Here is a 24,709-nt window from a genome sequence, read left to right as displayed (position 1 = left end):
ATATTGTCTTATTTCAGAAGGTCGAGGACTCCTGTAGCATGCGGTTACCTTTTCCAGAGCAGCTCTCAATGTGTTGTTCCCTTTCTCCAGAAGTGTGGCTGAGTGCTGAATGTCCTGTTTGTCAATCTCGACCTGTGTCTTGTCCCCTTGTAGCAGCTTTACTCTTTCTTGCAGGTCAACAAGAGAAACACCCTGTTCCTTCTCCCTCTGCTGGTGTTTAAAAAGAACCTGAAAGGGACACAAAATTCAAACAAATAGGAAGTTCCAAGTCTTTTTCAATCACAGAAAACCTAATTGTAAGACACTTATCCTTGTTTAATGTATCTTGTATGACTTGTCGTTGTTTAAGTCCATTAGTCTGTTAGCCTGACAAACTCGTATGAGGCACCGTAAGGACAATATTATAACAATATGGACCTAAAGGTGTAGAAGAATTTTTATATCTAGATGGCGATATTCTTTTAAGTGTAGATTTGCATAAACAGCAATTTCCTTATATAGTTTTATTATCTTTTCTGGGCTCACATTCCCACTGGTACCCTGTGAATCTGTCAGGCGACTACAGGTTGCTGACAGGTAAGTTGGGGGGTCAAAATTTCCTGCTTTATTAACTTAATACCCATTTTTAAAGGTAATTATTAGGATAATAAATTTTTGGGGAATTGCCATTTATGCATTGACGCTATGAATGTTTTTTGATTTGCATGACATCTCACCTGCTGCAGCTCTTCTGACCGTGCCTGATATTCCCTGCAGGTTAGCTGTAGCTCTCCCAGCTGCTGTTGGTGCTCCTGTACTGTCTGTGAAAGACGCAGGTTCTGTTTCTTGCTGTCACTCAATGCCTGCCGTACTGAATCCAACCGCTCCTGGGCAAGCGATGAATAATACATTCAACAAATGAAAAGAAAACCATTAGGATACTTGCCAACATTCCAAATTAAATGTATTACTGCACACCCAAACCTGTCCCATGATAACTGGGACCGCTTCCAGGTATGCATTATCTCTTCAAATGATTAATTTGACTAAAATGAGATTCCTGGGTGTTTGTCTGTTACCTGTAGCACCCTTCTATCTTGCTCAGCAGCCGTCAAGGCTCCTTGTAGTCTGTTCACATCATCTTGCAAGTTTCCTCTACCAGCTGATGCTTCTCCGAGTGCCTGGGACAGCCCCTGTGACTTCTCTTGCTGCTGCCGCTCACCATCCTGTGCCCTGGCCAATGCAAGGCTTAACCGCTGCACCTCTCTCTGCAGAGCTGCCTCCCTGTCCTCACTCTCTTTCAGGTGGTCCTGCAAAGAATGTGCTCTGTCCTGCAGTGACTGCGCTTCTGCTTCCCTCTCTGCAAGACAAAGCCGTGTCCTCTCCAGTTCACCCTCCAGAGAGCGGCGTCTTAGCTCCAAGTCTGTGCCACGGTTCTCTGAGGCTTCAAGAACCTCTCTTAGGCCCTTGCACTCAAGCCCATGCCTGCCTTCATCACTACGAGCCCGACACAGTCGTTCCTGAAAGAAACAATAAGGCATCATCCGTAAGAACAAGTGCAATGTGACTAAATGTACATAATTCTAAAAGTTTCGCACTAATTTTTGACTAAGCAGTTTTTTTTTTGTTATTTTATTACATATTCATATTCTGCCAGATTATTTTAACTCTTGGACAACCCCTTTAAAGTAGTTGTATAAGATTAAAAATTAATGGCTGCTTTATTTCAAAACACCACCACTCTTGTCTATAGGCTATGTCTGGTATTGCAACTCAACCTCATTTCCTTGAATAGGGTTGACCTGCAATACCACACACAGCCATAGATAAGAGTGTCGTTGTCTCTAAAAGAAAGCAGCCATGTTTAGTTTAATCTCTTCACCTGAGATAGGTCATTCATCAATTCATCATTCACCATTTTTTTGGCCACTTTCAAAAGTACTTTCCACCCATTATATTGAGGGAAACCAGCAGACAAGAAGGTGATGTGGGGTCCCTGGGAGGGCAATCCCATCAAAATTCTACTGTTAAAGAGAATACATCCAAATAAGTGGGTGGAGGGGATTTGTTCCACAGTAAACATTCGTGTATACTGACAAGTCAAGTACGCCAAGTACAGGTAACATAAACCGGAGGTGTAAAAGCAAGCGTGATGTTAACGTGATGATAACTGGAATGAGAACAAGAGTACAATAGGTATACCCTGTCGCATAATAATCTGCACAATCTCCTTTCATAATGTTACATTCATATTATTGGCACGCTCTGTTTATTCCTCCATACCTGTAGGTCTCTTTTCTCATCTTCGCTGACACGTAAACTGTGCTCCAGCTTTAGGGCGCACTCTCCTGCAGCTTGACGCTCTATCCCCACCTGACGCAAATTGTCCTGCAGCAGGCGCATTTCTGTATGAGCAGTGCCAAGGCGCTCCTCCATCTTCTGTTGCCCTTTTATAAAATAAAAAAAACTGTTAGGTTTTTAAGGGAATGAGGTTCAAAGCTAAACTAATGGCTGTAATAGCACCTACAAAATGGCCCAACAAAGTGAAGATTCTGAGATATTGGAGATATACAGCATGTTCCATCGCATGCTGCCTCATGACCGCAATGCTTCTAGAGAATTAAATAGACACATGGATAGGCACAGAAGCACCATACAGACTGCAATACAGGTTTTTTTTGCGGACTCAAAGTGCAGTCCTAATTGTAGACTTCAATAATTTAATGCATTTTCACGTGTAATTTCTGTTATTTTAATTCCTATTTTTAAAAGTTGAAATATAATGAAAGACTTGAGTGCAATCGGACATCCGTACAGACTGGAAAAGTCAATGCATTCTGTGATGACCAAAACAGGACTTAGGAGTTGTCCAGTTTGGGGGATATTTTTCACACTGATGACCTATCCATAGGATAGGTCATCAGCATATGATTTGTGGGGGTCCAACACCCGTACCCCGCACTGATCAGCTGTTCCGGCTGCCTCTGGGTGCTGGAAGTTATGCAGTGCTCTGTGCCGGAAGCAGATGGTTCCATACACTGTATAGCGGCCGTGCTGGGTTACTGCAACTCTGTTCCTATTCACTTGAAGCCATCTGCTTCCAGCACCGACTGCATAACTTTTGGCGCCTGGAGGCAGCCGGAATAGCTTATTGATGCGGGGTCTGGGTGTCGGACCCCCACTGATCATATCCTGTGGATAGGTCATCAATATGAAAAACCGTCCACAGCCTGGACAACCCCTTCAGATTTCAAGGTAGTGATTACCAATGTTAATCCACCATCTACACTGCATACTGACATATTACATGGGTTACAAAAACTCAGATTTATATTTTAAGATACAAAAGGCACAGATAGAAGTTTCCCTGTATTAACTATCAGTATAAACTAGCAGCTTTAGCTAGCAGACCGATTGTTCCCAAAAAAAATAAATAACCTTGTGTGACTTGACATAAGTTTTATAGGAAAATTAAAGGCGGGGTGTTGCATACAGACCACAATTAGTTGTTATCCTTGTGTGAGCATGAAATGTAAAAACCTGTCATCATGTCTTTCATTTCACACAGTTCATTAGTGAGGATGAATTTTAAAGAACAAAAAGTGATGTTCCCCATTTATGTGATAATCCGTGCCATTATGTTACAGCTTGTGAAGCCTCTCGTACAGAGAATAGGATAAAGTTCCCTCCCTTCCCAGCCCCTTGTTATGGCTGTAGGGTCACACCCTTTAAAACGTAGCCCGAGGCTGTGAAGTTTTAGTGTTGAGAATTGCTCACAGAGCTCAGAAAAGGTGACATGAAATTATTTCTAAAGCTAGCAGACGCAATAACTTGACATAATCCTTTTCAAATGGATGATATTGTGTTGTTTACATCGGATGTCTACAATGTAGCGTAGGAAGAAGTTCTCTCATTGGCATTAAGCATATTAAAAATACATTAGAACTATTTCTTCTACGGCTTCTTGGTGACTAAACGGGTTCTATAATTTTACTAATGTGATTACGTTATATTGTTGCATGATATTGTGCTTAACCCCTTAATGACCAGCCTATTTTAAACCTTAATGACCAAGCTATTTTTTACGTTTTTCATTGTCACATTCCAAGAGCTATAACTTTTTTATTTTTACGTTGACATAGTTGTATAAGGTCTTGTTTTTTGGCAGGACAAGTTGTATTTTTTAATAGCACCATTTTGGGGTACATATTATATATTGATTAACTTTAATTAACTTTTTTTGGGGGGGGGGGGGGTTGAAAAAAACCTGAAATTTCTCCACTCTTTTTTTGCGTCCTAAATCTAAGCCGTTTACCGTGCGATATAAATAACACAATAAGCTTATTCAGCGGGTTGTTACGATTGCAATGATACCAAATTTTTACAAAATTATTTGTTTTTGTGTCTCAATATTTGAAGAGCCATAACTTTTTTTATTGTTCTGCTGATGCAGTTGTATGAGGGCTTTTTTTTGCGGTACCATTTTGTAGAGGATACGACTTTTTGATCACTTTTTTTCACATTTTTTTTAAGTGAGGATTCGCAGAGAACAGCAATTGTTCCATAGTTTTTTATTTTATTTTTTACGTCGTTCACCTTGCGGGTTAAATAATGTAATAGCTTTATAGTCGGGGTCGTTACGGGCGCAGCGATACCAAATATGTGTAACTTTTTTACTTTATTTTGTTTTTTTAATAGTAAAGCAGTTTGTAAGGGGAAAAAGTGGGTTTTTAATTAACTTTATTAAACTATTTTTTTACTTTTTTACTAGTCCCACTAGGGGACTTTAATATGCAATTCTCCGATCACTTTTATAATACACTGCAATATTTTTGTATTGCAGTGTATTACTGCCTGTCCGTTTAAAACGGACAGGCATCTGCTAGGCCATGCCTCAGGCACGATCTAGCAGGCATTCACTACTACCTTTATAAGGCCCCCGGCTACCATTGGTGACACAGACACTTGGCGATCTTATTGCCGGGTGTCAGTGGGAGAGAGAGGGAGCTCCCTCCCTCTTTCCAAAACCACTCAGATGTGGCACTCGCTATTGAGCACCGCATCTGAGGGGTTAAACGGGTGAGATCGATACTAATATCGATCTCACCCGGTAGAGCAGGGACGCCCCCAGCTCTCAGCTACATCTGGCAGCTGAGAGCAGGGAGGGAGATTTGACGGCTCCCTGTTCTATTTATTTATTCTGATACAGCGCCGTGAAAAGGCATATGCATCAGAATAAATCCCATTAGTGGCTGCCGTTAAAAGGCGTATTGGCGGTCACTAACGGGTTAAAGGGTAACTAAAATGTAAAAAAACATTTGACATGTCATAGTAGCATGTTAGAAGTTTTGATTGGTGGGGGTCCGAGCACTGAGACCCGCACTGTTTGGTAAAATTAAGCGGCAGAAGCGATTGGGTGAGTGCTGTACTGATGGGTTTCTGATCGTCTTTCCTCATGGACTCATAGGCCTTCTATTGAGCCTGTACACTGCTCCGAGGAAAGCCGATCAGAAACGGAGCGGCGGAGTGCTCATCCGAGTGCTTCTACCGCTTCATTTTAGCAATCGGTGGGGTTCTCAGTGCTCGGACCCCACCAATCAAAACTTCTAACATGTCACTATAACATTTCAAAAGTATTTTGAAAGTTTAGTTACCGTTTAATGTATCCCTATACATCCCCATGCATACACTAATTATCTTGATGGCAAAAAAAATCAACATTGTATTGAGATATTTTCCCCCCATGGTGTGATTGATTTTACACATGCCGTTTCCTGCAATGCAATATTACACAAAATACTGATGTACTTATAGCATGCAATTTTGGGGTGTGATCGTCATGGAGACCCCGTCTTTACAGCTTCCTTTTGGCTCCTCTTTGTAAATGGAAACTTGTGTCTTTTTTTTGCCACTGCTCATGTACAATAAATGCAAAATAAGATTTGTTTGTTTCTTTATGTGATGCCTAGTAGCAAAAAAATGGAATGTATCCATATCCTGTAGATGATTTCCTGGACAAATATGACCCTGCATTGAACTAGGGTAAAATAAACGGCAACAAATTCACAAAGCCAGAACCTTACAAATGTAAAATAAGCAAAACAACGAAATTAAGGCTCTGTTCAAACTTTGCTTTGTCCTTCAATCATAGGCATCCGTCAGGAGTTCTCCCCGACGTATACTTTTGACAGAAGGCTGCGACATACTCCACTGCATGAGCATACAGTGGAGTACGTCGCCCAATGACTCCCATTGTAAAATAAAAAAATCTACTATATGCCTGGAAAGTGCAGCAGACTATGCTTTCCTATACATTAGAAAAAAAAGGTATGCTGACACATACAATCCCGACATTTGCCAAAAGGACACTCTTTTGGCATACGCTGTGTGCATGGGACCCTATGGATACGTTTGGCATATGCCCCAGAATCTTTTCTGGCATATACAATTCCCGGTGCATGGACTTAAAGATTAGAATGTTCTACATCAACGACATATATTATCATCCTGTCTTCTGACTTTAAACGTGAAGAAAAGAGATACCTTCCTGGAGCTCGGTCAGCTGTCTCTGCAGTTTCTGCAGCTGGTTCTGCAGTCTCTCACCATGGTTAGTGCTGTCATCTAGTTGTCTACGTAGAGACAAAATCTGAATGCCAGATTCATCCTGATAAATGCAGAAGATGGTTGTTAGGAAATGTTTAAAACATGTGGGATGAAAAGCAGCAAAGGTTAAATTTAGATGACATAGATCATTTACAGAACAAGGGGCGCTTGTATCTTCAAAGGTTACTACATCGGTGGCATTATTTAACCATTATATGATATTATCTATATTAAACTTGTTTTCATTCCTGCAACCTGGATAATGTTGATTAAATTGAATATGGCATCCAATAGAGAATGCCACAATATTTTTCTGTCAGATTCGTATGGAATCCAACAGAAAAAAAGACTTAATTTGAAATCGAAGGTACAGTAGAGCCCCATGGTAGTATATGGGTGACCTATTACAGCTCCGTACAACTCGAAGGTTGTATGGAACCAGAACACAGCCAAAACGTGCTCATAAGCAACTGATTTTTTTTACTTAAAACAAGGCAAAGGTCCTTCTTCTAGAGATGATGTCATTACCAACATAACAGTCCAGAACATATCCCCATTTCATGCTCAAAGGGGTTAGATATTTGGATATTACATATGCGAATTTGTTTGGCAAGGGGAGGGGGATTCTCATATCGTAGCTGTCCCTGTCAAGCCTCATTCACACGCATTTGGCACATTGCTTAGTTTTTTAAGCCAAAACCAGGAGAAAAGGTATTCATGGTAGACTTATAATTCTCCTCAAGCAATCCTTTTTTCTAGCTTAAAGTGTGCCTCCACTTGTGACCTATACCTAAAAAGAAACCTTGGAGCGGCGCTGTTCCCTACTCGTGAAAATCCTTTGAATGGTACCCAGTAACGAATATCCAAAAGTAGCAGAGATGGCACAGCCTGATGAAGGAGCCGGTACGGCTCCGAAACGCGTTGCTTTTATGATCACAATTAAAACCCTTTATTTGTATGACCTCAACGTTACTTTTGGATATTCGCTACTGGGTACCATTCAAAGGATTTTCATGAGTAGGGAACAGCGCCGCACCAAGGTTTCTTTTTAGGTATAGCTTCCTAGGAATATACCTATACAAATTTTTTCCCGTACTGTAACCGGACGAAGTTTTGCATCCGGACGAACCCGCAGCGTGCAGTTTCCTGGACCTCTACATTCCCTAGAATATGTCTACAGGGATGCCGTGCTCCTTTTTATCTTTGCCAAGATGTTATATTAAAGTTCATTTTCCTTACCTACATGATATTGCATGATGATTTTCATGCTGAGCACCACCCGAAGTTTGTTTGACCAGGAAACCCTGACTCCATTTGCATCTACATACCTGTTCCATACTGTGGAAACAAAGAGTGGTGCCAACTTTCCTCTATTGTGCCTGATCAATTCTAAGGGTATGTTCACACGCTTAACCAAAAACGTCTGAAAACCAGGAGCTGTTTTCCCTTGAAAACAGCTGCGTATTTTCAGATGTTTTTTTAAGCCACTCACGATTTTCGCAGCGTTTTTTACGGCCGTTTTTCAATAGAGTCAATGAAAAATGGCTCCAAAAACGTCCCAAGAAGTGACATGCACTTCTTTTTCGCTGCTGTTTTCGGCCTGAAAAACGGCCGAAAATAGGCCGTGTGAACATACCCTTATATGTATGACCATCACAAAATAGTCTCTCTGCAGAAAAATTTGTGTGCAACTATTAGGTTGTTCATACATGGAATTTCTTCCTGGCACTTTTACAAAAAACACGGCAAATATTTATGCCAAAAGTTCCACAAGTGAACATACCCTTATAGGACAGCTAGAGCAGCTCTCCAGTGTAATGACCTCATTAACTGGTTCCCGACCGCTGGCTGTCTTTTTACGGCCAGCGGTCAGGGTCCTTAAAACCTGCGCCATAGACTTTTTACGGCGTGGTTTTAAGTTGGTTTTAAGTTGCTGCCCGAGCGATCGGGCAGCTGAATGTCGGGTTCCGGCTGTCAGTGACTGCCGGGGACCCTGAGGAGAGGAGAGTCTTCTCCGATCTCTTTTACACAGCGCTCAATGAACACTGTGTATAGGAATAGAGGCAGCGGCCGTGCCGCTGTCTCTATTTATCCCGGTGTTCATGTGACTGGTCACATGATCGCCGTGTGCCGTTAGTGACAGAGTGCTGCTGGGTCTTACTAGACCCAGCACAGCCCTATTAGTGACAATAGTCACTATGAGAGGGATGATTTCCCCTGTAACTGGGGCTGCTGTGCAGCTCCAGTTACAGTGGAAAAAGATGAGAAAAAAAGAAAGAAAAAAATATATATAAAGTTCCTCAAAGGTCTTTTTTGACCTTTGAGGGACAGACCATAGTAATAAAAAAATAAAAGTAAAATAAAGTGCAAAATTTTTTAATAATAAATACACATAAAATACCCACCCCAAAGAAAAACGTCTCCCCCCCGCCAATCATTGTCGTAACGCTAGCCAATTACCCTAATATAGACATGTAATATATTAAAATTTACGGTAGACAATGACGATCACAAATAAAAGATCTATTTTAGGGTAAAACTATGTTATTACCAAAAAAAATAGCTGAAATTTAAAAAAGCTTATTTTTTTACTATTATTTTCAAACTTTAAGAACAAAAATTCTAAAATAGCAAAAAGGATGTGTATAAAAATGCTAAAAAAGGAAACCTGCATTGTCTATGGAAAAAACATCGCAAAAATCACGTCGTTAGCCCAACAAATAAAAAGTTATAGCCATTTAACGAACGCGTGCTAAAAATGGCTAAACAGTGTCTGGTCCTGAAAGCTCAAAATTGCGCAGTCCTGAACTGGTTAAGCAACGCCCCATCTCTCAGCTTCTTTGGCCCCTATTAGTATGACTTGAGGGGAACACTTGGGTTAACGGCAGTCATACCTGACCTTAAACTGAAATGTATTCTTAGTCAGTAATAAGTTGTAGCTATTTTTTATGCATTTATACCGGTTTACATTGGCAACTTAACAGCTGCAGGAAAGAAATATTTTTACTTCTTACGGGAGAAGCTGGGCGGATCACTTACTAACCTCATAGGAAGCGTTTAAAGCTTGGCTACATTTTATTGAAGTACAATGTTCTAGTGCTCTACTGAACAATAAAAACTCCGGGCAACCTTGCAAAACATAAGCAACAGCCTTGTTTCCTCATAGTCCTCCTTTACGGACAATCAGGGGAAAGCTCATATACTGTGTGGTAGCAGTAATAATGCCTTTAGATCCTCACCCTCTCCCTCTGAGTGTCCCTTAGTTCCTGCAGAAGATCATTAAGAGCTACAATTACTCCCTCAGGTTCAATTTCTGGGTAAGGAGAACGACTTCGATCAGGAGACCCTCCTCGTGAACAAGGTGTCCGTCGTCCATCTAATAGAGCACTTATAGAGCCGTCAAGACCTATATGGAAATATTTGTAGTATTAAAATATTTAATATTATAGAAATATAAATTATAACAGGCACATGATGATTAAAGGGGTTGTCCGGTTTCAGCAAATTAATTAATTTTTTTTATATAATTAAAATGTATAGAATTTCCCAATATACTTTCTGTGTTAATTCCTCGCAGTTTTAAGATCTCTGCTTCCTGTTATTCTGTAAGAACCTTCATTGTTTACTTCCAGTGGATAAACTCCTGTCCATGGTCACGTGATGGACACACAGATGCACTGTTCGTTACAATTACTGTATGCATATCAGAGCAGTGTCCTCTAACAATCCCATCACCTGTGTGTCTATCACATGACCATGGACAGAATTTTATCCACTGGAACTAGACACTGAAGGTTCCTACTAAATAACAGCAAGTAGATCTTGAAAACCATACGGAATTAATACAGAAAATACATTGGAAAATTGTGTAACTTTTTCTTATACTAAAAATGACATTTATTTGCTGAAACTGGACTACACCTTTAAGGGTAGGATATCAACTGTGCTAGATATTAGTGTTATTTTATCAGAGCAATTTCATGACCATCTTAGGTTAAAATTTTCATTCTTTTTTGTCCATTGGTAATGAATTAATACATAAATATAATGTGATCAGGGGAAGTATCTCAATATTTTTTCCTACCAAATGACTATTGTACCTATTCACAGAACGCTCTTAGGAAATGATATGCTTATTGAAATTCAGCATTCACATTTTTTTCAAACATTTACCAAGCTTGAGGCCTACAACAGGCTGTACTCCAATACTACCCAAAACAAACACTATCTGCAGAAGGCAATACCCAATAATATTGTACTGGAACAGAACCACTTAGGGCCTGTTCATATCACCGTTAATTTCCGTTATGGAGTTCCGTCGGAGGGTTCCGTCGGGTGTACCCCGCAACGGAAAGTGAAACTGACAGCACAACTTCCGTTTAAGTCAAAATTGATCTCAATGGTGACGGAAACATTGCTAATGCTTTCCATTCGTCACCATTCCGGCTGGTTTCCGGTTTTCCGACGGAATCAATAGCGCAGTCGACTACACTATTGATTCCGTCGGAAAAACGGAAACCAGCCGGAATGGTGATGAACGGAAAGCATTAGCGATGTTTCCGTCACCATTGAGATCAATGGTGACTGAAACGGAAGCTGTGCTGTCAGTTTCACTTTCCGTTTCGGGGTTCACCCGACGGAAACCTTGGACGGAACCCCGGAACGGAAATGAACAGTGATGTGAACAGGCCCTTACAGAATACATATTTATGTTTATAACTAAATTCATAGCAAGAACAGTCAATGCTGAGGGTGACTTGGTTACAATTTCCATACGTAATAAATTGTAAACCATCCTGATCGCATCTTTTAGTCACAGTCTGAGATTATGGTATTAATGGCTCTCACCTTTACTGGGAGACCTGCCTCTATGAGGGGAAGGGCTGCGGCCTCTGACACCTAATGTACGCCTTAAAGCGGAGTGCAGGCTATTTAGCTGGCTTTCCGCCTCCCTGCGCGCTGCCTGAATCCGATTTAGTTCTGTTTCTAGAGCTCGCACTCGGGTCTCACAAGCTCCAAGATGAAGTTTCAGATCCGCCGCCTCCGTGCTTCCCCGCTGTAGTTGCTCCTGCAGTGTCTTGCAACCTTCCTGCAGCCTCTGCTCTCCTGCTCGACTCTCACTAAGTCTCTGCTCAAAATCTCTCTCACGTTGGCGAGATGAAGCCTCTAATGCTGAAAGACGCTGCTGCAGAGACAAAATCTGAGAAAAGGTGGAGGCACATTAGCTATATTTCTTCCATTTATAGAAATCTGCCATTTTTATTCTTTGTCATTTGAAGTGAAACTCTGGTTTTGAACTGCTCTATTGGTTTGTACAGTTTAGAGGTTTAGGCAACCCCTTGTAATATTTCGGGTCTCAATACCAACAGGTTTTTATCAGTGCAGGCTACACGAGTTGCAGGTCCACAGGGAAAATTAGACTTTCCGAGGCACTCTGAAATCCATGGGCACTCGTAGAGCTGACTTTAGAGTGTAGATAAACCACCTGATTCCACGAGCTACCTGCAGAATATTAAGAGCAGCTTTTATACCACACACCTTTACATACCATCCGAGCCACACTGCAAGCCTGGGACATTCTTATCAAATGTCAGCAATGCCAACTCCCAAACAAAACAGAAAAAATACCAATCCATATACTAGAAAAATATTACCAGACCTGGAAATTACAAGTTGAAAAAATGCTAGTATTTCCTATATCAATGGCCTATACTGCAACAATTCCTTGTGCTGCTTTACAGATCTAACAACCAAATATCAACTTGATAAAACACAATTTTATACTTTTTAAATTCGCACTTTTCTTACAAAACTCCCGAACCCATTACTAGCACCAGCTCATATAGCATCTACATATCTGCACGACCAGTTAAAATTAGAGGCATTAACACTTTTTATCAAATATTAACATCTCCCCTAAAATTTGAAACATTACCACAAATTTCCAAATGGCATCGAGACTTAAACAAACATTTTCCAGAAAAACTATGGATAAAATTGTACAACATAATATGTTTGACCTCTTACTCCAGCCATCACAAACAATATTACAAAATATTATACAGGTGGTACCTCACCCCATACAAACTGTCCAAAATGTACTCCAACGTATCCGCCAAATGCTGCAGAGGTTGTGGACGGATAGGCACTACATTACACATTTTTTGGGCATGCCCTCTACTATGTCCCATTTGGTACTCTATCAATTCAATGTTTTGTCTAATAACTAAACAAAATTGTACCTTTACACCTGAGCTTGGATTGCTAGACGTGGGAGTGTCCAAACAGAGAGGATATGGGCAGCACAGTAGAACAAAACCTCCAGGGTAACAGGGTGCGGGCCTACAGGGATCCGACTTGTAAATCCCCAAATGTAGACAAAAAATAGGAAAAGAGGCAGCACTCCAAAAAATTGTATCAAAAGGATAAGTTTATTCACCCGTCAGTGCAGTAGGATGCAACGTTTTAGCTGCTCATCAGGACAAAGGCTGCATTGAGCAGCTGAAACGTTCCATCCTACTGCACTGATGGGTGAATAAACTTATCCTTTTGATACAATTTTTTTGGAGTGAGGCTTTTTTTCCAATTTTTAGACTTGGGAGTGGACGCAATTCCTAGGCTCTTCAGGACAGTATTATGCCATATCCTATTGTCTGCACTCTCATCCCTAGGCCAAAATTGGAGAACATCAAATATTCCTACGTTAGAAAATATTACTTGAAAAATTTACAGAAATTACCATTATGAATATATTTATGCATGCAGCCAACAAAAATGTCATAAATTCCATAAAGAATGGTTCTGTTGGAAAACATCTAAACTTGTCAAACCATTTACTTTTTAAGCTAAAGACTAGGACTTCCCACATTCAACAGTTCTTTTCTTCTGAGCTCCCTTTTTACTGGCGACCCGAGGATTCACTGTTTTTCTTTCTTTTGTGTTAAGGGTGTTATTGTTTGGTTGAGAACACAGTCAATGCTGTTGAGGTTTTTCTGTAATCTACTTGGTCTGTTGCAGCTCTTACAGCAAGAAACCTTCATGAAAAAAATGGTTATATGGGCAGTTCTAGCGGTCTAACTCGGCCGTCTAGCCGTTCCTCGCATATTTCGGCTACACTTTGTTTGATCATGTGCTTGTATGATTTAATTTATATGTATATTGTGACTGTACATTTACTTAATAATAATATTATTGAAAGATAAAGCAGCTCTAGGTATGAAAAGTGTATAAGACAGGATATAACATAAATAGTGTTATCACTTAAGACCATGGCATAGTGGGGAGCTTAAGGAATCCTTAACAGTATTCAAAAAATATTGGCTTATGAACTAGTCTTTAAAATGTTGAATTACTGTCTTTAACTTGTCATGTATTAAAAAAGGCATGGACTCGCAGGACAGGGATGTAATATTACCACTTTACAAAGCATTAGTGAGGCCTCATCTAGAATATGCAGTTCAGTTCTGGGCTCCAGTTCATAGAAAGGATGCCCTGGAGTTGGAAAAAATACAAAGAAGAACAACGAAGCTAATAAGGGGCATGGAGAATCTAAGTTATGAGGAAAGATTAAAAGAATTAAACCTATTTAGCCTTGAAAAAAGACGACTATGGGGGGACATGATTAACTTATATAAATATATGAATGGCCCATACAAGAAATATAGTGAAAAACTGTTCCATGTAAAACCCCCTCAAAAAACAAGGGGGCACTCCCTCCGTCTGGAGAAAAAAAGGTTCAAGCTGCAGAGGCGACAAGGCTTCTTTACAGTGAGAACTGTCAATCTATGGAATAGCCTACCGCAGGAGAAGGTCACAGCAGGGACAGTAGATGGCTTAAAAAAAGGCTTAGATAATTTCCTAGAACGAAAAAATATCAGCTCCTATGTCAATGTATAGAATTCTTGGTTCATCCCTTCCCTTTTCCCATCCCTTGGTTGAACTTGATGGACATGTGTCTTTTTTCAACCGTACTAACTATGTAATTATCTCTATTCACATTCACAGCTGCTTTAAGAATTCTGCTGGTTTCCTGTAACATAGTGCAGTGCATTGTGGGAGTCCAGATGTCAGTCAAATGGGTTGTCCACTTTGGACAATCCCCTTTTGTTTAACAGATCCAACAAAAATATTCTGATCACAGGGTATCAGCCGTAACCCAGCTGAAAGTGATAAATTCCCCTGGAGCGCCCCCACAGGATAAATTGTGCATTACTACGTTTGTCATTGACAGATATTCTGGACCCCATGTAACGTCTATGGCCGAGGGCCGTCGTTCAGACTTACCCTTTGGCGGCCCCGGCCATGGACGTCTGTGTTCTCGGCGGCATCTCCCTCCAGGGTTCTGGGACTGTTTCCCGCAGGGCGCGTGCACGGCCTTAAAGGGCCAGTACGCGTCCAATTGTCATTAATCAGTAATTAGCCCAGAATGCTGCTGGACTATAAAAAAGGCTCTGCCCACTTGATCCTTGCCTGAGCTTTGTTGTCTACCTAAAGTTTGTCTTGCAAATGGTCTCCCAGTGTTTTCCAGTTCCCAGTGTTACCCATTCCTGCTGCCTGTACCCAGTATCCCGTGCCTCTGTGCCATCTACAGTGAAAGTCAAGTCGTGTCTTCCGCTGCATCTACTGTGCCATCTACAGTGAAAGTCAAGTTGTGTCACCGCTACTGTCTACATTGCCTCACATACCCGTTCTGGACTATAGACATTGTTTTGTACCTAGTTGTCCAGCTGCTATGCCGCTACGCGGTACGGCCCAGTGGGTCCACAGTGCGCGCCGTGACAGTACGCTCAGGCCATGGACCCCGCTTGTCAATTCAAGGTCATGTCACCCTCCCAAGCCATGCAGGCGGACCTGCAGGATCTGGGAGCACGACAGGATCAACTTTTTGTGGCAGTTGACTCCGTGGCGCAGCTAGGCGCTAGCTACTTCCGCTCCTATGCAAGCTCCACCGATCGACCCTCCTGCTACACCTCCTGGCAGCTCCAGTTCGGATCCTCGGTTCTCTCTGCCATTGCCACCTCGGTTCCATGGAGACACAAGTATGTGCAGGGGGGTGCCATATCCACTTCACTCTGCACACCCGAGCATTTCCTTCGGACGGAGCCAGGATCGCCTTCATTATGTCTCTACTTGCCAGCAAGGCCCTGGCGTGGGCGAATCCAATCTGGGAACGACAGGGACCCGAGACTTCCAGGCGTTTGTGCAGTTGTTCCGTACCGTATTCGAGGAGCCTGGACGAGTCTCGTCGGCAGCCACTGCTATCTTTAACCTTCGACAAGAGGACGCCTCCATGGGCAAATACACCCTCCAGTTCCGGACCCTGGCAGGAAAACTGTCCTGGAACAATGAGGCCTTGATAGCATCCTTCTGGCATGGTCTTTCGCCCGAGATCAAGGACGAATTTGCTGCTTGCGATCTACCAGCTGCCTTAGGACGACCCGATTCTACTTGCTACTCGAGTGGACATAAGGCTCAGAGAGAGATCTCAAGAGATTCGAAAGGAGAGACGGCTTCCTAGACTGGCGCCCAACTTCCAGCAACCCCTCTTGCCTTCGTCTACTACTCCACCCGAGGTTCCGATGCAGGTGGATCGGCTTAAACTGTCCGTTCAAGAGAAACAGCGCAGGCCCACCTCTGGACTCTGTTTATATTGCGGCCTCGCTGGCCATGTCTTGCATCTGTGCACAAGAAGCCAAAAAACCTCAATGCCTAGGATTGGTTGGAGAGACAACCCTGGGCGATACTGCATTTAATAGAGAACTCTCCTCCAAACTGTTTATTCCTCTGGCCATTGTCGCTGGCGAGAGGCCCCATCCAGTCTCTGCCTACCTGGACTCTGGCTCTGCAGCCAATTTCATCTGCCAGGACCTTGTGGATCTTCTTCAGTTTCCTACTGTTCTGCTGGAAAGGCCGTTGATCATTGCCTCGGTAGATGGACTGCCTTTGCCTGACCCAGTTTTGTCTGTGACCAAGCCGTTAAGACTCTAAGTGGGAGTTCTTGACTCTGAACTCATCTCCCTGTTTTCCTGCCCAAGGCCGTCAACCCCGTGCTGCTGGGTTTGCCTTGGCTCCGTCTACACGCCCCAGTCCTGGATTGGAACTCTCAAGAGGTTCTCCAGTGGGGTCCCAAGTGTCTCGACCGCTGTCTGGTGCATGTCCATCCGCCTCAGTCTCCTCTGAATCAGTCACTGGCAGGGTTGCCTCCTTGTTACTCTGTGTTCTCAGATGTCTTCAACAAGAAGGAAGCAGAGACATTGCCACCACATTGAGCATATGATTGCCCTATCGACTTGGTTCCTGATTCGTCCCCTCCTCGCGGTAGAGTATACCATCTCTCCTTGCCTGAGACCCAGTCTATGTCAGCCTACATTAAGGAGAATCTGGAGAGGGGCTTCATACGTAAACCCTCATCCCCGGCCGGAGCTGGGTTTTTCTTTGTCAAGAAAAAAGATGGATCCCTCCGACCCTGCATTGACTACCAAGGCCTCAACCAGATAACGGTGAAGAACAGGTACCCATTGCTCTTGATTTCGGAACTGTTTGGGGGGGCAAAATGTTTTTCTAAGCTAGACCTACGGGGGGCTTACAATCTAATCCGGATTCGTCAGGGTGACGAGTGGAAGACTGCATTTAATACACGTGATGGACACTACGAATATATGGTCATGCCCTTCGGCCTGTGTAACGCCCCCGCTGTGTTTCAAGAATTTGTCAATGACATTTTTCGTGATCTTCTCTATGTCTATGTTGTGGTGTATCTCGATGACATTTTGATTTTTTCCCCAGATCTTGTAACTCATCAGAGTCATGTCCGCCAGGTGTTGCTTCGATTATGGGAGAATCATCTTTATGCCAAGCTGGAGAAGTGCGTGTTTGAAAAGAAGTCTCTACCCTTCCTGGGCTATATCATCTCCGATCAGGGTCTCAAAATGGACCCGGAGAAGGTAAAGGCTGTCCTGGAATGGCCACGCCCCCAAGGCTTAAGGGCCATGCAACGCTTCCTGGGATTCGCCAACTTCTACCGGCTGTTCATTCCCAACTTCTCTTCATTAATAGCTCACATCTCCACCCTCACTAAAAAGGGCATGAATGCCAAGGTGTGAACTCCAGAAGCAGAAGTCGCATTTAAAACCTTAAAAAAGGCCTTCACGTCAGCCTCTATTCTTCATCACCCTGATGTATCCCTACAGTTTTCATTAGAGGTGGACGCTTCCTCTGTTGGTGCCGATGCACTTTTATTCCAGAGAGGTTCGAAAGGCAAGACTGTGGTATGTGGCTACTATTCTAAGCTGTTTTCTCCCGCAGAGCGCAACTACTCGATTGGGGATCGGGAGTTACTGGCCATCAAGTTGGCCCTGCAGGAGTGGAGACACCTACTGGAAGGCGCAGCTCATCCTATCCTGGTCTTCACGGACCACAAGAACCTGACCTATCTACAGACGGCTCAACGGCTGAATCCTCGTCAAGCCAGGTGGTCGTTGGTCTTTGCTCGATTCCGGTTCGAACGCCACTTCCGACCTGCCGACAAGAATGTGAGGGCCGATGCCTTATCTAGGTCATTTGAGACAGAGGACACTGTGGAGTCCCCACAGAATATTATCGAACCTTCCTACAGCTATTCTGTTAAGCCTCTGCAAGTTAGAGACATTCCTCCGGGAAGGACTTTTGTACGTCTGGCAGACAGAGGAAGAATCCTTCGCTGGGGTCACAGTTCCAAGCTGGCAGGTCACGCGGGTGCCCGTAAGATCCGAGACCTAATTGCCTGTCAGTTCTGATGGCCCACGCTGCCCAAAGACGTCATGGACTTTGTCTCCTCCTGTATGGTGTGCGCAGCAAACAAGGTTGCCCACTCCAGACCAGCCGGTCTGCTCCAACCACTGCCTGTGCCCGACGCCCCCTGGCAGCATGTTGCTATGGACTTTGTCACAGATCTGCCTCTCTCTCCGGGATGCAGTGTGATCTGGGTGGTGGTGGATCGATTTTCTAAAATGGCTCATTTTGTTCCCCTGACTGGCTTGCCATCTGCTGCTCGACTGGCCGACCTCTTCGTTCAACACATCTTCCGTCTCCACGGCTTGCCTCTGCATATTGTCTCGGATCGAGGGGTCCAGTTCACCTCGAAGTTCTGGAGAGCACTCTGCGGCCTCCTCGGTGTAAAGTTGGACTTCTCCTCGGCTTATCATACTCAGTCTAATGGACAAGTCGAAAGGGTTAACCAGATTATGGAGAACTATCTGCGGCACTTTGTCTCCAGACGACATGATGACTGGGTGCAGCTGCTCCCGTGGGCTGAGTTCTCCTATAATAACCATACTAGTGAGTCCACCCCCTCCAGTCCGTTCTTCATCATCTACGGCCAACATCCTCGTATACCTCTTCCTGCCTCTACTATGTCTCAGGTGCCTGCAGCTGACTCTACCTTCAGGGACTTTCTGCAGATATGGCAACAGACACGATCTTCTATTCTGCTGGCGGTGGACCGCATGAAGAGAAAGGCAGACACTAGAAGACAAGAACCTCCCCAGTTTCTTCCAGGTACGAAGGTCTGGCTGTCTTCCAGGAATATCCGGCTGAGGGTGCGGTCTTGCAGGTTTGCTCCCAGCTTCCTTGGACCCTTCAAGATCCTGCTACAAATCAATCCTGTGTCTTACAAGCTTCGGCTGCCTCCTACCCTCAAGATCCCTAACTTCCTCCATGTCTCCTTGCTGAAGCCCGTGGTCCTGAACCGCTATTCCAGGACTCCTAGTTCCGCAGTGGCTCCTGGCGGTTCGTCAGGGACTTTTGAAGTGCGGGAGATCCTGGCCACCAAGAAAGTGGGGATTTGGTCCTGAAGAGAGGTCTTGGGAGCCAGAGGAGAACATCGATGCCCCTGTCCTCGTGAAGAGATTTCTCTCCCACTCTGGCCCCAAGAAGAGGGGGCATAAAAGGGGGGATACTGTAACGTCTATGGCCGAGGGCCGTCGTTCAGACTTACCCTCTGACGGCCCCGGCCATGGACATCTGTGTTCTCGGCGGCATCTCCCTCCAGGGAGACGCCGGCACTCACTTCCGTGTTCTGGGACTGTTTCCCGCAGGGAGCGCGCGCCCGAGGCGTGCACGGCCTTAGAGGGCCAGTACGCGTCCAGTTGTCATTAATCAATAATTAGCCTAGAATGCTGCTGGACTATAAAAAGGGCTCTGCCCACGTGACCCTTGCTTGACCGTTGTTGTCTACCTAAAGTTTGTCTTGCAAATGGTCTCCCAGTGTTTTCCAGTTCCCAGTGTTACCCGTTCCCTGCTGCCTGTACCCAGTATCCCGTGCTTCCTTGCCTCTGTGCCATCTACAGTGAAAGTCAAGTCGTGTCTTCCGCTGCATCTACTGTGCCATCTACAGTGAAAGTCAAGTTGTGTCACCGCTACTGTCTACATTGCCTCAGATACCCGTTCTGGACTATAGACATTGTATTGTACCTAGTTGGCCAGCAGCTATCCTGCTACGCGGTACGGCCCAGTGGGTCCACACCCCACAAGCTAGTTACACTTCTTTGTAGATGCTTTTTGTTCTGGCTGAATGGGAAACACCCCTATTAACGCATAATTCCCTAAAAGATTATTTGAAAATGAGTTTTCTAAACCAGACAACCCCTTTAAACTTAGAACTTACCAGATAGATCATACAAATAAGAAGAATATGGAAATAATGGATATGAATAATGTATAAGACACAATGTAACTCAAAATCAGTACAAGTTACTCAACATTTTATGTACATTTAAAATGAGAGATATTGTTAAAAGTTGTATAAGAATATAACAGAATGTTTGACCAATATGAAAGATTTATCAAAGCTGGTGCAAGGAATAAATGGCGGAGCTGTCCATGGCAATCCATCACATTCCAGCTCTCATTATTCAGAGTCTCATTGGAAAATAATGACTGGTTGCTATAGTTATCCACTTTTCGTTTGCACTAGTTTTGATAATTCTCACCCCAACTTCTGATACCCACCTCTCTGCGAGCAGTCTCCCTGTCAGCCTCACTCTCTGTTATCCGCTGTCTCAGTTCAAGTGACTCCCTGCGACTCTGCTGCTCTTTCTGCTCCTCCTGCTGTATCCGTGCCTGAAGTTCAGCCACCTCTTGCTCCTTCTGGTTGCTCTCTCCTCCAAGTGTTTTTACCTTTGTAAAGAAGACGGAAGAATGAGCGATTACCAGTGTACACATATTCTATTCGGCAGTATTGTTTTATGCTTACACTATATAATTATTGCTGAGTTGTTATCTACACAAAATCTACACATTAAATGATTAAAATATATATAATAGCTGACAGAGTTATTGAAACGTAGAATATAAACCATCTGACTCATACCTGTCTGCGCAGCTCTTGAAGTTGTCTGCGGGCTTCAATGTGTGAACGCTCTACCTCACGCAAATTAGTTCTCAGTTGTGCTGCTTCCCGCTCAACACAAGATTTGGCCTCCTGCAGTATTCCCAACCGCTGTTGCTTTTCCTCTATTGCCACCTGCAGGCTGGAGGAGTAATGTTCATAAAATTACTACACATTGATTCATATTATTTCCACGTCAAGAAAATGTAGTCCTACCTGTCTTGTGTCCCTTATTTCTGTGATGTCAATTGATAATGTGCCAATGATGAGTCTATCACAACACTCATCTCTCACCTTGGTGTCTAGACAGATAAAATCTCAATGTGTCGTGCACTGCTCCTCCTTTACCCATTACTCTGTATAAGACATATACTCCTCTACATCCACAGGAATATATGTCCTATATATTGTGCATGCTTTTAACGAATACAGAATATGAACGCCCATGTGCCAAGGAGAGCAATATTGTGTTCTTAATAAAAATGGTGATGTATTTAGGCTCTCAAGATGGGATCTTACGACCCGCGCCTCCTGAAAATTATGAGGAAGGATGCAGCAGGCGTGATTTTTCAGCTTTCCCTCTGCCTCGTCCTCTGATCTCCATAGCTGCTCTTAAAGGGGAAATACTGATAGTGTATTGGACAATATCTATTAGTCCACAGCCTTGACAAGACTACTGTATATTAGTTCATCCAAACATTACCATGAGGAGTTTACATAGATATGGCCTGTCAATGTAAGTTGCTTATAACAATTGCGCAACGAAAGAACGGTAACAAAAGAAATATAATATTTATCTTTTGTAATTATTGCTTCAAGACAATAGAGAAAACGTGGTAACAAAAAGCCACTTTAAGATCTGATTCTTCTATTATAAACTACCTGCTCTTCTCGGTCTCGGTTTTCTTGATGGATGCTCTCAGTTCAGTGTTAGATCTTTGCAGAGTCTCCCTTTCACGTGTCAGATCTCCAAGATCTCTGCGCAACTCTAAAGCTTCCTTTCTTTGCAAGTCACATGTCTCTTCTGTTTCCCGCAGCAGGCGCTGAACTTCAATGATGTCCCTGCGCAACCCATCTCTGGCATCCTCTGCTAAACGTAGCTGGGTTCTCAGCTCTTCTACCTGCATGGGAGAGCATGAATTAGAAGGAAGGCTGGATCTTCTTATTGAAATCACAGTTTTCACACTTTCGACACTCACAAGTACATTAGGCAAACAATGACATGTAATCTTTGACAAACAAAAATATAAAAAAAATCATATTATACCCCAATATCCCAATTTTTTCTTAAAGTAGATACCTGCCACATTGTGAATATGCTATCCAACATTTTACACTCATGAGCGCCTTCATGCAATTTTGCATCAAAGCATAACATTTTGTGAAAAAAAAACATGCATACGAAGTCAACACCTAAAATGTAATTTTAAGATGCAGTTCATACATGCCACTTATGCCTATGTCTACATGCCCATATCTTCACATAATCACCAGAACTAAATAGACCAAACATATGCGCGATCCAGAGTAACGAGTAACAGAGTCGAGAAATTCTGATTAGATGCTGGAGGGTGATTCGATGTGCAATTGATCCCCGATTCACTCCTTTAGTAGGAAGAAACTCATTAGCATAAAGCTAATATAGGTCATAACTCAGTCAAAAATTATCGTTTTTTTTAAATAAAAAAACACTGCTGTAATCGACATTACAGCGCCGATCACATCATGTACAATATAGGCCACTTATAATGTGGTGACAGATCCTCTAAGTCACCTGGAATTCATATATCATAAAAATAAAATGATTTTCAGCACATGCCAAGCCAATGTTGTCCAAGGTGGCAAAATGTATACAATTACCAACGATAGGAGGTAAAAATACATGTAGATAAGAATGTGGAACATCATCAATAAAATGGTTTGACCTTACCATGTAAGGTGAAGGAAGAGGTTCTGTGCAGCAGGCCGCAGTAATCACTTATTTATCCAGTCCCCAGACATAGCTCCATAATGCCCTATTGTCCCTACACAGGTCAACTTCCCTGAAAAGTGGCGTCAGTACATTAGGAGCTCAATTCCCTTACAGACAGGACAGAGTAATTATAAACCACAAATTATCATACAAGTGAGAAAAAGAAGAGTAACTGCCACACGAGTCATATGTAGTGGGTGTCTTAGGGAACCACTATAAAGCTAGGGCTCGAGGTTGTCGCCCATGAGTCAATAAAAAATTGTGGAAACCCTCTGTGATGAAAAAGGGCCAGTTCGACAAGCTTTGTCTGCTATTTATGCCATGTTGGTGTCCCCTTCGACACAACCTCCACCTCCTTTTATGGGCAAATGGGAGCATGATTTGAATTTGTCTTTTTCTGACTCCCAATTAACAAGAATATATGATCTAACGCATGGGTCGTCAATCTCTAGTCGCATCCAAGAAGTGGGATACAAACTTTTATCTCAATGGTACTATGTTCCTTCCAGACTGCATGTTAAGTTCCCTAATGTCGCATCGCACTGTTGGAGATGCCAGTCTGCTGAAGGTACCCTTCTACATACTTGTTGGGACTGTCCAGTGTTGTCTCCTTTCTGGCAGGGAGTATGGAGAATTACCTCCTCTTTCTCTGACCACACCATACCTTTTTCCCCCGCCATTTTCCTGCTTCATTTAAGTGACATTCCTTTGCCATCACACAAGAAGTCTATTCTCCGGCACTTGGTTAACTGTGCACGAGCTTGTATACCTGTTCTGTGGAAGTGCACGGAGGCCCCCTCTCTCCGACTCTGGTTTCTCAATATTGGGGAAATTAAGCGCATGGAGGACCTCACTTCTCAATAGATTAATCGACATGACATTTTCTCCAGAACATGGCACCATTGGATTGTCACCCAAGAATATAAGACCATCATGGCCGCCTAAGGCAGAGATTTCATACCTCCTTAGTCGTGCAGTGGACCAGGTGTTGTTTTTTTTTTTCTCGCTCTCTCTTCACTTTTTCTCTTTTTTCTAATTTCCTCTCCCTCCCCTCTCCCCACTGTTGATTTGAGGAGTTGTGCCTGTTGTATTAATGCAATATTTTGGACCTGCGTGTCTACTATTTGGCATATGCTATTATTATGATTCTTGTCCCCCCTTTTTTTTGTACCCCATATTAATATGCTTTTGACTTGAAAATTGTAAAATAAAGAATTTACAAAAAAAAAATAATTGTGGAATTACCGAGACCGGACTTTAACTTTTCTTCACTACCGGGAAACATTGAAGTCATGACGTGGACACTGTAATCTTGTCATTTTACCATGACTCATGGGTGCTGCTGTGTTATCATAGCCCTTTCCTAACTGTCTATAGTGCTTCAGAAAAAGGGGTAAGAAGAAGTCCAAAAAATGTATTCCTTTGTTTTTAGCCCTTTAAAAATGTATAGATGAAGTGAGGAGCGATTACATCAGATGATGACAGCGGATATAATCCTGCACAGCGGTAATGGAAATAAATACCTGATTCATGAACTGCAAGGAATCCAGCTTACCTCTTTGGTCAGGTTTTCCCTGTCTTGACTCAATTGTTTGAGGCGCTCACATAGACTCTTGTTCTCTTTGGAGTGAGCTGACATTGCATCTTCAAATTCAGTTTGCAATCCTTTCAGTTCTAAAGAGACTCCATCCAGCATTACCTGCTCAATTTACAAAGAGATAGATTCAATTCTCCAGCATTATCTTACTATTCACACAGCACTATAATATGCCCACTAACATATGCCAAAA

The 24,709-nt window shown here is 43.0% G+C and overlaps 1 protein-coding gene across 2 annotated transcripts in view; it reads right to left on the bottom strand.

Annotated features, from left to right (window-relative positions):
* Positions 1–24,709, bottom strand: part of CROCC2 (ciliary rootlet coiled-coil, rootletin family member 2) — a 149,254-nt gene that overhangs the window by 5,429 nt on the left and 119,116 nt on the right. For both annotated transcript variants that reach the window (XM_075861357.1, XM_075861358.1), the window contains exons 23-33: positions 24,475–24,618; positions 21,830–22,068; positions 20,930–21,089; positions 20,569–20,736; positions 11,431–11,782; positions 9,822–9,988; positions 6,523–6,643; positions 2,263–2,426; positions 1,059–1,499; positions 717–866; positions 49–228 (exon numbers count right to left, since the gene is read on the bottom strand). In XM_075861357.1, the coding sequence (XP_075717472.1) occupies positions 49–228; positions 717–866; positions 1,059–1,499; positions 2,263–2,426; positions 6,523–6,643; positions 9,822–9,988; positions 11,431–11,782; positions 20,569–20,736; positions 20,930–21,089; positions 21,830–22,068; positions 24,475–24,618 (2,286 nt within the window). The remainder of the gene's footprint in view (positions 1–48; positions 229–716; positions 867–1,058; positions 1,500–2,262; positions 2,427–6,522; positions 6,644–9,821; positions 9,989–11,430; positions 11,783–20,568; positions 20,737–20,929; positions 21,090–21,829; positions 22,069–24,474; positions 24,619–24,709) is intronic.

This window comes from Rhinoderma darwinii, chromosome 4 (genome assembly GCF_050947455.1).
Source record: "Rhinoderma darwinii isolate aRhiDar2 chromosome 4, aRhiDar2.hap1, whole genome shotgun sequence".
In the NCBI taxonomy this organism is placed as follows: Eukaryota; Metazoa; Chordata; class Amphibia; order Anura; family Rhinodermatidae; genus Rhinoderma; species Rhinoderma darwinii.
This window is presented reverse-complemented; position numbering and strand designations above follow the sequence as displayed.